General features: G+C 36.2%; 1 protein-coding gene across 1 annotated transcript; it reads right to left on the bottom strand.

The window, feature by feature from the left end:
- Positions 1-1,931: 1,931 nt before the first annotated feature.
- LOC123657871 (synaptic vesicle glycoprotein 2B-like) lies at positions 1,932-14,150 on the bottom strand. The gene is made up of 10 exons (XM_045593369.1): positions 14,036-14,150; positions 9,243-9,446; positions 8,047-8,209; positions 7,085-7,263; positions 5,607-5,791; positions 4,998-5,149; positions 4,084-4,299; positions 2,785-2,970; positions 2,331-2,458; positions 1,932-2,029 (listed from the first exon to the last, which is right to left on the bottom strand). Exons 1-10 carry the CDS (start codon positions 14,148-14,150, stop codon positions 1,974-1,976), a joined length of 1,584 nt encoding a protein of 527 aa, XP_045449325.1. The 3' UTR covers positions 1,932-1,973.
- Positions 14,151-14,431: the final 281 nt, after the last annotated feature.

The raw sequence follows: 14,431 nt of genomic DNA, 5'->3' as shown, positions 1-14,431 counted from the left end.
CATTGTTTTTATTTTTATATGTATTTATATATATGTATAAATAATTCGACATAATTCGTATCGGGGCTGAGACGAAGAAGGCTGTGCGATTAGCATTTTTTAACCAATTTCGGTGATGGGAAGTTATTCAAAGTGGAATCAAATCATTTGATCGACACCGAAGCGTAGAATTTGTCTAGTTTTTCTTTAAAGATCTGCAATTTGTATGAGTATGGAATATAGTGCAATCGAGTTACATTTTTTTGTCGTTTTATAGTTAGTAATTAAAAAATAAATAACCACAAATCTTGTGCCTTGCGTTGTATTCAAGATGTATGAATATGATCCAAAATCTAAATAGGGTAATTCAGTCAATTTCACTGACCTATATTAGTAAGTGTATACATTAATTATATTATACAAATTATGTTTTAATGTTAAAGCTCGAATTTATGAGTGTACTGCTTAGACAAAGCGAGTGTAATTGACAATAAGATTACAATCTAGTCTACTAAACAATCTTGCTTTGTCCATCGGGTGTATCGGTGAATAGGAACGGCCAGTCATTTTGTTTCGTATTCAAATTGTATATTTAATCATTGTTATTAGTAATTTTATAAAGTAAATTGTCAAAATCGTTATTTAATTTTTTTTTACTTTGATAAATCATAAGTATCAATTTATTAGTAACATGTTTTTTTTTTTGTAAAAATCGTTACAGAGATCAACAATATTAAAGATACACAATATTTATTTTATCAAATATTAGTAACTAATAAATAATTACTGTGTACTATATAATTACCTGATCTATATAATTACCTGATCTATATAGTCGACACAGAGTATATACTCGTTAGTAACTAAACAATGTACAAAAATTACTAATTGAAAACTTTGACAGTGGACAGATTGTACAACTTTATTTTGCTTCTCCGAGTTGAGAAATACATTAAAAATTGACAATCTGTTAAAAAAAAACACAACATACACAGCTGTCAAAATAATCCAAAATAAGAAATTAGCCCGTAATGTCGCTGTCAGTCAATATTATTGACTCAATTCAATACTTTATGTCGATTATCTAAATCAAATAATTATGTTTATTCCGAATTATAGTCCAATCACACTGACCATAGTTTTTTCTCTAGTGAAAATTACAAGGCATGGTCAGTGAGCTAGACTGTACTCCGGGATACGGCCTTATGTATTATGTATATTTCAGCACAAGTGCCTCACAAAGCATAATCCGTCACAGATATTATAGGAAACGAAAGTACATATTTATTTAATGTAAACGCTGTAGTCATTACATTAGACTGATGTAACGCCTTAACAAATATGAAAGCACATTTTTAACAAAACGCCCTTGCAAATCGATCAAAATATAATTTTTATATTATGAATCTGTTACTAATAATTAACACAAATTCTATCGTATTTAGAACTTGTGTTGAGAAATAAGCTTTAATTATGTATTTTGTCAATATATTTTTTTATTGACGGAATGCGATTATTGTTTAAGTACTATAATATGTATTGTTAAAAATGTGTTCTCAGCTGTATGTAAAATAAAATGTAAATAGCGACATTACTCCATGATTCGCCGATTTACTGTTAAGTTGTGAGTCTGACTGAGATGAATGAGATTAGAATATGATAAATTATAATAAAGAAAGGGAATATTTTTACTCCACTTTGTTTTCTTTCCATTCTCCCATGCTGTCTAACGAATTTGAAAATGTTCTAAGTTTAAAAATAAGAACATTTATTACTATAAAATGCAGAGATTTTTAAAAGTTTCATTATAGTAACAATTTTCATTCTTTCAACGTTATTGCTTACTATCAAAACTTATTACATAACTAAAATAATAAAACTTGTTTCAATATTATTTTATATTTTTATTGAAATTTGTTTTTTTTTCACTTTCAGTAGTTAAATAAATGAAATAATGGAATAAAATACCATTGCTAGTTTACGCAAGTCAAATGTCATTCCAATTTCTTCAGAGTCGTGTTTGGTAGAAAAAAGCAAGTCAATCCACATACTGAAAGTGACGAAATAAATTAGTAACAGAGCCATCTAGTAAAGATACAGTTTACTATATATATGAATTAATAAAAAAAGCTTAGGTGCAATAATTTCGTTTCAATAGTAAACCCGAGCAGTCAAGATACTTTTAAAACGGAATGTGAAGAAGTAGTTTCTCAATAATCCGATAGATGTCGTTGATTAAATTAAAGAATTTCCAAAATTTTGAGATTGATAAGGGAACACGTTAGATATCAAGTACGTTACAATGTTGTTTATTATTGAATAGTAAAGAATGTAATTATAAAGTAACTCACGTGATAAGACCGCGGATATCGCTATGAAAGGAGGCAAACAGCCGAAGTTAATGAGCGCAGGAAAAATGACAGTTCCTAATATTGTCCCTATACGACCTGTCATTAGGAAAAGCGCCATCGCCATTACTCTGTAATAATTATGTTTTAGTTGATTGAAATATATAGATTAGTTAAAAAGTATAATGAAGCAATGTAAAGTAAAAAGTATTTAAAATACAATCATATTATCTGTTTTGATTAAATCGATTAATTGTCATGGATATAACTGTATCAAGTACTTAGTAATATATTCCTGTAGTGAGTAAGGTAGTCAGACCTCCTGGGGTCAGGGGTAGGCTTGGCAACGCGCTTGCGATGCTTTTGGTTTTGCAGACATCCATAGACTGTGGTAACCGCTTACCATCAGATGGTTACTGTTGTTTGCCATCCCTTGAAGTTAAAAAAAAAAACATGCCTGAGTGACGTTGGAAACAAGTCAACGGCGATGCTAGACAATGCCGCGGAACAGAGTGACGTGAGCGCCAGCGCGGTGGTCACCACCGCCGTCATAGTTAGCGCACTGTTGGCGATCAGCGGCAACATTACTATGAATACTGCGCTTAAAATACCACTCACACCAGGAACTATCTTCTTCCCGCATCTGTAATAATGTATTTATTTATTTCCTGCAATAGTTGATGATAGTTGAAAATTTATGATAGAATATAATATATAAGAATTGCAAGTATACTCCGAAGACGGGCAGCAGCGTCTTCGGTGCGACAAAGCCAGCCCTGCGGTCACCAACCCGCCTGCCCGGCGTGGTGACTATGGGCAAACCACATGAGTTCGTGCCATAATGTCTGGCGCGAACTTGAGGAGGCCTTTGTCCAGCAGTGGACTGGGATAGGCTGAAGTGATGAAGTATACTGTTTCATCGCGATAATATTATTTTTAACGAAAACAATATATTAGCGAATTAAATCTCCAGTTTAATGGTATGTCGACTCGTAGGTGCAGTGGTTGCATCGACTGGCTGATGCACTAGCGATCCACTTGTCGATGCTCATGTAGCACTAGTATTTATAATTGTACAGGCCACATAAATTTTTGTCATGGCCTGTGCCTTTACGATTTTGTTGTATATTTTTGACTTTAGGAACAGGACATAACCTGCTGAAGGCCGTTGTGGGTGAAGCATTTGTAATAACTAATATATTTAGAACTAGCGACCCGCCCCGGCTTCGCACGGATGCAATGCTGATACTAAATATACTACAGAATGTCTTTATTTATAGTGTGAAGCTAGCTTATAGCATGGTTATTAACATAATAACAACAACATTCAAATATGCGTCGGTAGATTACACGTTGTTACAGAGTGCATTGAAGAAATAAAGGTTCACTGCTCGTTCCCCGTAGGTGATAGCGTGATAATATGTAGCCTATATGTTGACCCGACTTCTTAATAATATTCGTGCCAAATTTTAAGTAAATCCATGCAGTACTTTTTGAGTTTATCCCGGACATACATACAGACAAACAGACAAACCGACAAACAGAAAAAAATTATAAAAAAAATCTATATTTTTGGCTTCGGTATCGATTGTAGATCACACTCAAAGTATTTTTTTTTTTTTAAATATTCAAATTACAGTTTTGACTTTCCTACCATTTTATTATATGTATAGATATAATATTGCCCTATGAGATCCTTTAACAAAAGAGACAATCATAATAAAATAAAAAATATTGTAAAATAAATCAAACAAACCGGTTAATCAAAGCCCCCCCAATGCAGTATGTGACCACGGAGCCGGCGCCAACCACCGCGCTCTGTAGATACGTCAGCATGTCGGTCTCTATGGGCAAGCAGCTCTCAGTCACGAGGTCTGTTTGTTGCGGGGCGATGGCGGAGCACAGATCCTCATTACCATCCGAGCCCACCATCGCGGCCAGCTGCGGATACCAGAGGCGTATCGTGTTTGAACTGGAAAAATTAATAACTGTTAGTTATTACTTGCCATGTCTGGTTCAGCTATATCGCTAATGTTATATCTCTAACTAAGACATACCATTTCTTAATAACCGTAATATTCGGCTTTAGATTGAAACAAGAATCATCAAAACATTAATCAAACCATAGTCACGTAGAGGATGGGATAAAGTCCACTTATTAAAGGAAATTGAAGACTAAAGTAATATTTACGATTAGCACCGATTCCGTGAAATTCAAGAAAACAATGAGCCTTTGTTTTGTTACCTACTGAACTTTCCCTGTGTGGTTACGGCATTAAGAATATAGCCACCCCCTCTCTTCCCGTGGGTGTCGTAAGAGGCGACTAAGGGATAACACAGGCCCACTACCACCTTTGAACCTAAAAAAACCAACCGATGGCGGGATAACCATCCAACTGCTGGCTTTTAAATACACAGGCCGAAGACGGGCAGCAGCGTCTTCGGTGCGACAAAGCTAGCCTTGCAGTCACCAACCCACCTGCCCAGCGTGGTGACTCTGGGTAAAACACATGAGTTCACTCCATTTTTGGCGCAAACTTGTCCAGCAGTGGACTGTCATCATCATCATCACTACTGGACTGTAATAGGCTGAAATGATGATGATATAAAAGCCCTTACTTATGTAATACGCTACGGTATATAATCTTTTAAATAAAGGGAACCAATTACCCAAACATGCAGCCCAAATGTGCTCCACATACGAGTAAGAGCCATGTAAGGTGCGGCACCTTGAAGAGAGGGGTGAACTGAAATCTGCCTTCCTTCAGCGCTGCGAGGCCGCGGCTGCGTTGTTCTGGTCTCTCTTCTACTAACTTTGTTATCTAAAAGAAAACATATCAATTGAAAGTATGTTTAATGTTTTCGTATATTTGGCGGTACACTTTTTCCAATGCAATTTGGAAAATAGTCATGTCTCAGAATCTCTTTCTAAACATTCAACTTTCAAATGTTTCGGTTACTTAAAAACTTCGCTACTAAGTGTTATTATATCAATTGCACAGAATTATTACCACTTGTTTGCTATTTTAACTGACATAAAAATGTGGTGGTGCTATCTTAGCTATTCTCAGCTACTAACCTATCTAGCTTCTTTCTGTTACTAACCTATTTTGTTGAACAATTGAATTAGCATTGTTTGACGCACGTTGATTCCTTCGAAGTTTTTCGGCCTGAGACTCGGTTTGAGAGTGCTTACTTTGGCTATTACTTATAAAAGACTTACGATGCTGACGAAGTTCAGAAGATTAGCAAAATATTTTTTAAATTGGTATATCTTACCGAAAACGTTTCAGGAGGTTTTCCAGTGTTCATAGAATATATTTTCCGGAACACCTCGAGCGCTTCTTCGTTTCTGCCTCGAGACATCAGAAACTTCGGACTCTCTGGCAGACAGAGGAACGCCACGCCGGTGAGCAGCGGCACCAGCGCCGTGGCCAACAGGAATATGTTCCAGGAATGGATAACTGTGGTAGAAATATTCTTGAATCAATGCATTCCAGAATAAAATACAGCTCAAAATGTATTTTTCAAATTAAATACTTTAAATGTTTAAGAAAATAAGACAAACTCAAATTTTAATTCTACAACATACTAATAAATAAAAATCCATAATTCCCCTTAAAATTGCAGTTCATAAGGCTTATTTTGGAAACCTAACTCCAAACTGCCCAGCATAAAATTTATCAAAAAACATGCGTTGAATGTGTATCTTTATAACACGAAAAAATCCTGTTTTTTCTTATTACAACAATCGCACATTAGTATTATTTAAAATTTATGATTACAGAGCGCTCTTAATAAATTATTTTTATAAGAGGTCAAATATAAGTCACCCGACGACATTCTTCTATATTAGCCGCCCAAATATTTGTCAAATATAAGAAGAGTTTAATGTAAATGAATATAATCATTGTAACATTTACTATTTGTCAACAGAGCTACAATGTGTTAAATAAAGTATCAAATTGTTTGCGGTAGTATAAATAACTCGCGCCATATTTACACTTGTGTCTGGAAACAGGAAGCCGGTTATTGTATTTGTTTGTGTTGCGGATGTTGGAAAACAATCTTTATGCAAGAAGAGTATGATTAGTTCCCGCCTGATGCCGCCGGTACTATGAATTGACATATTAAAGTCAGTAAACTCTAGCATGTTGGGTGCGATCTGTTAGATCAGCAGCCATTTTTTAATCTCGATAGTAATGATGCTCACGTATACAATTATTTGTAATATAGTTAACTTTAATACGCATATTGGTAAATTATATTCACGCAAAATACACACTGTACTGTGTGGCTACGGTACTAAAGAATATAGCCACCCCCTCTCTTCCCGTGGGTGTCGTAAGAGGTGACTAAGGGATAACATAGTTCCACTACCACCTTAGAACTTAAAAAGCCAACCGCTGGCGGGATAACCATCCAACTGCTGGCTTTGAAATACACAGACCGAAGACGGGCAGCAGCGTCTTTGGTGCGACAAAGCCAGTACTGCGGTCACCGACCCGCCTGCCCAGTGTGGTGACTATGGGCAAAACACATGAGTTTACGTCATTGTTGGCGTAAACTTGTGGCTTATGTCCAGCAGTGGACTGTATAGGCTGTAATGATGATGATGATGATGATGAAAATACACATTAACCCAAACGCAACATCTCTTTTCTAAGTAGAAATTCCTTAGCACAACGAGAGGGATTAGTTACAACACACATTAAATAGTTTTATTTTTATTGGTGTCATTGTCGAATAGTTCTCACCGAAATTCCCAAATATCGTGTAGTCCCAGTCCTCGACCATGGTGGCCCAGGCCAGCAGCGGCAGCGTGGTGCTGGCGATGGTGAAGAACAAACCGGTCAAGAGCAGCACACGTGCTCGCAAGTCTGTGCGATGCAGCTCTGCTATGTATGTCAATAGAACTGCGAATGGACCGTTGAACCTGCAACCGTATGAGGAAAATGAAAGAAGAGAGATTTTTCTTAACGTAGCAACGCAAGGACCAATGCTTACTCAGTTACTAATATTAAATAGTTCATTATTTCTCATAAGTTTGGGGGGATGGATGCATAATTTATTCGTACAAAAATAAATGTATAGATTTATGCTTTTGAAAGAAAAGTCTTTAAGGTTGACTCTGATCCCACTAACAATATTTTCTGTATGTACATTATATTTCTATAGATATACTGCGATGCAAAGGTCAGTCAATATATTGATCTCCTTAAAATTCTATTTCAGAGATTCTTTACATCACATTTTGTAAGTATAATGGATAGCCCTTTCCTTAACATAAAAATTACATGGATATCAGCCGCATTGCTCCATAACAAAATGCCATAGGACATTATACTATGGAAGTAGCTGAAATAAACTAATCTTGTTGTATCGACATCCTTAATAACCGTATTCTTTTGACCGCGTTTGCTGCAGAACTTAGTCTATCTGTCAATTAATATGTCCCCACTGTAACTTTGAATCCATGGTGATTCCAAGAAAATCGGTTGAGTTAACTGAGTATGAATACTACCATTAGACTGAAAAAATATCTCTTTTCAACATTCTATATCCTCTAATTTATTTTACCTTGATTCATGACTACCTTAAGGCTTTCAATTTCGAATAGTTCCAGATAAGATAAAAACAAATCAAAAAAAGGCTTACTAAACCACAATTTAATATTATAAAATCTTTGAAAGCGTACCCAAACAAAAGTGGAACTCACAAGAATCCACTCATGAAGCGCGTCACGAGCAGCATCGTGAAGTTCTGGCTCATCGCTGCCGCTATCTCTATCAGACCGGAGCAGAAGAACCCCCACACCAGGAACTTCTTCCGGCCCAACGTGTCTGATAAAAATCCCCAGATCACCGCCGAGGATATCATTCCTGAAATTTTTTTTTATCGATTCAGCCTCTTCCTGTTGGGCATAGGTCTCTTTCTCTATGTAGGAGAAGAATTGAAGCTTAATTTACCACGCTGATCCAATGGAGATGTTTGCATTAAAAAAATTACAACAAATACTGCCTTCGACCCTCATATTCATTTGTACTTGAAACATACAAAAAAAAATGACTGTGTTTTTAATCGTTATAGTTTAACGTTTGACGCTATTCACAATATATGACATTAAACACAACAAAATATCAAAGTATAAGCTTATGTACATAAAACATGGCAGTTGTCCAGAATTTATAACAAAGCGGTCTCTTCTAGTCAACCTTTTAAAGAAGCATAAAGCATAAAGCAAGAGAAAAATATACGAGATGGTAACGCGAACGAAATTGCGATTTATTCCTAGTACCCGAGGTTTTTCTGATTAAATCCGTCTGTTTGTTTGCTACCACGTTTACTGTTATATCAGCGTGTACATACGGTTTAACATGTCAAATATTATCTTAAAGTGACGCGGTTACGTGCTCGAGAGTTAGTTTAGAGTGTTTAGTTAGCCACGTAGTTGTTTTATTAATTTAAGAAATAACTTGGATGTTGTGTTCATTCTGTGGCAAATTATTTATTTTAATTTGATGGTCTGTAAATATCTCACTACCAGGCACCGGCCTCTTCACGTGTTAAGAAGGCCTAGATCAGACCAAGACGCGCAGTTTCCCTCGTAACGTTTTTATTAATTACTACGAAGGGAATGAGTTTTAAGACGATTTTAGAATTTAGAGTGAAAATTTTAATTTGAAATTTTTTAAAGAATTTGGTTGATGAATATATTTAACATTAGTTGTTTTTCAACTTTCATGGTCTACACAACACTTTTTATTCAATGGGATTTGCCGCGATTTCTATTTTCAAATGCGAACACGCTATCAGAAGTTTGTAAATTAAAATCGCAGTAACTCCAGTAGAAGAAAAACTGTTTAATATTATTATTAATAACAATACAAGGCAAATAATATAAATTCAACTCACCTATATATGTCATGGCTGTAACGGTGCCCATGTCCAGCAGACGCAGGTTCATGTCACACTGGGCTCGTGTGAAGATGTAGGACGCGGCGCTTGTCACAGACACCGAGCTCCAGAAGGCGGGCAGGGTGCGAAGCATGAGGGCCACGTTGAACCAGCCGTACCCTGTTGCACTGATTGCATCCTCGAAGTCCGCTGCTGGCGGCTCTTAAATAATATTAAGGGCTATTTACAACTTGTGACTGTCAAAAATGGTTATATTTTTCGAGCGTATCTTGTAGGTATATTTGGATTGATTTAAAAGGCTCGTCAAAAATATAACAATCTTTTCTTTTTTTTGACAAGGGGGACGTATGAGCCGACAGTACCATCTGATGTTCAATGGTTACTGTCGTCCATGGACATCTGTAACATAAGGGGAGTTGTAGGCAACGCAACCGCGTTGTGTGCCTTTAGGGAAAAGATATCTGTACATTTGACGTTGGAAAACTCTTAAATGAATAGAGAAAACCTCAAGGGTAAGGTCATTTAATAGTTTGCATGTTTTACTATTAGTTTCTATTATTATATTTTTTAAAATAAATTTGTTTAACGTAATAAAATGATATCTCTAGTACCAGTGACATGCGAACAATCGATGCAAGCATTTCTTTCAAAATAAACTGATTGTGAATGAAAAAGTTAAGAGTATTGGGAAACTGTTTGTACGACCTATATCGTTCAAATGTTTCCCAGTTCCTTGTGCTAATAAGCGATCATTGAACTATTATTAATCACGTCTATTGTTACAATAAACAGACGCTATTAGAGGCGATTTGTATATCAAAACTTTTGTGAAAATCGTTCATTTTAAAAATGTTACCGGAAGCGAACGAAGCACATTTGTAAATATTTAAATTTAAGTATTTAACTTTTCCTATGAAATATTGAATGTATGTTGAATGCCTTATGGCATATCCTACGACGCGGGCCTTTCAGATTTCTATAGGTACATATACCTATATTTTTTGGTCCAACCGCCAAGTAAATGTCGTTCCTTTATTCATTCGTTTTTTCATTTATGACTTTTAGTATTGACAAAAAAAAAATATATGATTTCGGCAATCTTACGTAGGAGAGAGAACACACGAAAACGATGGTAACTTTGTGACTTCTGAATTTTACACGACATTGGCGGAATCTACCGACTGCTTCACTGGCACAATTGAAACATATATACTAATTTATCCATCAACTTTTGGTGAAAGAAGATAATATTGAAGAATCGTTCTAAATACTAAGCGAAACAGTTAATTCTAATCGAATTGGTTTAAGAAACAATTACGCCGGTCCCGCCCAAGGCTCGTTATTCCGTAAATACACCGAATTGCAATGAATCGTAAACATTTCAGTGACATTGCAGCTTCAGCGGCCGCACTTGGCGCTCCGCCAGCGCGCCGCAGACCGACCTGAGACGCGTATTACTGGATATATGTATCGTAGAAGATTATCGACATTTTAGCTTACTAAACTTATAATTTTATAAGTAACGACACATAACTATGAGGATGATTGTATTACATAAGTAAATAGTTAATAAAGTAAGATTTTTTTTAAATATCGTTTACAAACCAGTCTCGGTTTTATACTTTTTAAAGGTTGGCGTAGCGTTAGCTATGTACTATAGCCGTTTGATCCCTTATAACGTAATACCTAATAGATATAATACTATGTGCTCAATCGCAAATGAAATAAAACTGACTTCACATTTAGGAAGTTGAAAAACTATCAATTAAATACGCATTATTACTTATAACTCAAAAGGTACTCATCAGATGTCACATAAATTTAAATGGAACCACATGACGACGCGTTGGCGCAACGGTCACAGCACTGGTTCGTGGCTGTTGCGCTGGCGGTTACGGGTTCGATCCTTGCTCATGACAAGCATTTGTATTGGCCGTACAGATGTTTGCCTTGGTCTGGGTGTTTGTGCAGTCCTTGTGGGTCACTCCCGTGCCTCCGAGAGCACGCTAAGCTGTCGTTCTCGCTTGTTATCATGTACACCTGATAGCGATCGTTACTTAAATTATTGAATATAAACGCATTGGAGTAGCGTGGTGGATTAAGCTCTGATCCTTCTCCTATATGGGGAAAGAGACATTTGCCCAGCAATGGTATATTACAGGCTGAAGCAACATGACAATCACCAGTTTTCGATTAAAAAAGAATCATCAAAATCTGTACACCCAGTAAAAAGTTATAATGTTAAGACGCATGAAATAATTGTGTTTGCTCGCAAACGAAAAAAAAAACCGACTTCAATTACATCGACAAGTAATACAACGTAGATCGACGAAAAAATAGTCAAGCAACTACGCATTATCAAAGATTACTCAAAAAGTAGTTATCAGATCTCGATAAAATTTATATGTGACCACATGATAAACACCAGCTTTCGATTAAATTAAAAATTATCAAAATCGGTACACCCAGTAAAAACTTATTGCGGATTTTCGAGAGTTTCCCTCGATTTCTCTGGGATCCCATCATCAGATCCTGGTTTCCTTATCACGGTACCAAACTAGGGATATCCACTTTCCAACAAAAAAAGAAATAACAAAATCGGTACATCCAGTAGAAAGTTATGCGGTATAATACAACGTAGGTCGACGAAAAAAGCGTCAAGTAAAAACGTATTATTAGATATAACTCGAAAAGTAGTTGTTAGATCTCAAATAAATTTAAATGGGACCAATTGACACACACCACCTTTTGATTAAAACAAAATTTGTCGAAATCGGTCTACCCGGTCAAAAGTTCTGATGTAACATACATTAAAAAAAAATACAGTCGAATTGAGAACCTCCTCCTTGTTTGGAAGTCGGTTCAAAATACAGTCGATTTGAGAACCTCCTCCTTTTTAAAAGTCGATTAAAAATGATAATTTTCTCAATAGACCTTACAAATCAAACACACTCCACTCCTCAATATTAGTACAGATAAGCCTGTTGGTAAGATAACCAGAGCTCCTGGGAGGGATTGAGGATAGGGTCAGGGACGGACTTGCGATGATTCTGGTGTTGCAGACGTCTATAAGCCGTACGCTTGTTTGTCGACCCAGTTATATAAAAAACACTTAACATCTTAATGAGAAGATACTGAAGTTAACTGCTGTTGTTGTCTGTTAAGCTAACTGTGTTGAAATCCAATTGCTGGCTTTAAAATACACAGGCCGAAGACGGGCAGCAGCGTCTTTGGTGCGACAAAGCCAGTACTGCGGTCACCAACCCGTCTGCCCAGCTTGGTGACTATGGGCAAAACACATGAGTTCACGTTATTTTTGGCGTAAACTTGTGGGGGCCTATGTCCAGCAGTGGACTGTATAGGCTGTAATGATGATAAATACTAAAGTTAATACAAAATGAATACATAGATATATTGTAAATCTTGAAAAGAAAACATTCTCGTGGAACCTTCTCCTTTGCCTCTGTGTTGTTTTACAGAAATTAGTAACAATTGGACTTTACTCGTAAGAAACGATACAAGGCAAAATTTTGGGGAGAGAAATCGTCATCACGGCAATCGGTTTTAAAGAGTACTCTCGTTGCGTGTCGGAGCTGATACACACACTTTCTTAAGCGTCTATGAGTGAGTTAGTTAGTCTCAACTAACTTCTAGTAATTAACATATTGAAGGTTCAGTGTTTTGCAGTGTTGCGGGGTAATCGACCTCGGCAGTTAAAGTAATTTTTCATTTAACCTTAACACTACTAAACATTGAGATAACATGTATTAATAGTGAATCGTGCACGAATTATTCTAAAGGTAAACGGAAAAAAAACAAAAACTTCTACTTATACAAGATTCTATGTGTATTAGACGGTATGTAATACGTAAATATTTGCGTTTCTTCTGCAAAAATATAATTACCGCAAAAAATTTAATAATTTAGCAAAATGGTTTCCAGTCAAATTCCAGCTAAAATCCAGGAAAATTAAGAGTCTGCAGGTTAAAAGATGACAGGATGGAATTTAAGGTGTTAGTTCTCATATCATTTTTGAGTGAGCAGACAATTGTCGGTCTAGGTCCACCGATCTGACACCGTATTCTCTACTACATTAGTGCTACCATTTTTTTAAATATAATATAAGCTGTGGTCTTCTGTAAGTTCGCGGTACTACCCCAGTCGGGCTGCTCCATATTTTGAGCAGGAAATTCCCGCTTTGCCCTATCTCAGTTATTAAAGATTCAGTTTAATAATTGTTTCAAATTATTTTACTGACATTCACGAAAACAACAAGAAACGTAAGTTTACCTGTTGTTTTTAGAATTTCATGAGGTTTCAAGAGAAAGCGATTCGCTTAGAAGAATAACGAATTAGTCAAACTTTAGTCAAAGTTATCATGTAGCTTTACATTAATAGCATTGGCCCTTTGTTCTATTACTTCCTTATGTACAACATCAAGTAATCAGAAGAAAGAATATGTTTAGAAAAGCAATTAATATTTTTTGGTTCATCTAAAACCATATTTCCGCTCGCGACTTCGCTCGCGAGGATTACAAAATTTTATAACCTTCGTCACTCAGTAATAACGTCGCCATCGTGATCCAGTGATTTTTTAGTTGATCCATTACAAACAAACAAAAAGTAAAAAAATCCTTTTTATATTATTAGTATACACAACGTTGAATAACTAAAACAAATAACTTCGAACACAATGTAACACTTGCGATAAATAATGAACATATTAACGCCATTGAAGCGTTCACCTTGCTGAAAATCCAAAACGCAATTGGAGTAGCCTTTGTACACACCTTGAGCCAATTTCTCCGAATTCGAAGCCGCCAGACCCGTCACTTTGTACAGATGATCGTGCGGTATCTCCTGGGTCACCGCGGGCGCCTCGATGTCCGACTTTACGGCGACCATTTTTAATAATATAATTTACTATAAAATAATTTGCACACCAGGTTAGTCCTTATGTCCATGTGGCAGATTAAGAAGACTTGCATTATTAAAATCGTTAGCTACAATGATCTAATGAGGTAGTTATAGGATGTTTTATAGATTGCGCTGGTAGCTCGCAGTTTGCTTCGGGATTACTCTGTTGTCGCTGTAAACACGCTCGCAGTTTTCCTCCGTCGTTATCTATTGTAAATATCGTAACATCAAAATAGGTGGTTATTGCTTTCACGTGAAAGGTCAAATTA

Source organism: Melitaea cinxia, chromosome 11, assembly GCF_905220565.1.
Source record: "Melitaea cinxia chromosome 11, ilMelCinx1.1, whole genome shotgun sequence".
Classification (NCBI taxonomy): domain Eukaryota; kingdom Metazoa; phylum Arthropoda; class Insecta; order Lepidoptera; family Nymphalidae; genus Melitaea; species Melitaea cinxia.
This window is presented reverse-complemented; position numbering and strand designations above follow the sequence as displayed.

Excerpts from the sequence above, each read along its gene's own strand:
- LOC123657871 (XM_045593369.1), bottom strand. The coding sequence starts at position 14,150 with ATGGTCGCCGTAAAGTCGGACATCGAGGCGCCCGCGGTGACCCAGGAG. Across the intron at positions 4,300-4,997 it reads CATTTGGGCTGCATGTTTGG|TTCAAACACGATACGCCTCT; the intron begins GTAATTGGTTCC and ends TAATTTTTCCAG. Across the intron at positions 2,459-2,784 it reads TTGTTTCCAACGTCACTCAG|AGTAATGGCGATGGCGCTTT; the intron begins GCATGTTTTTTT and ends TAATTATTACAG.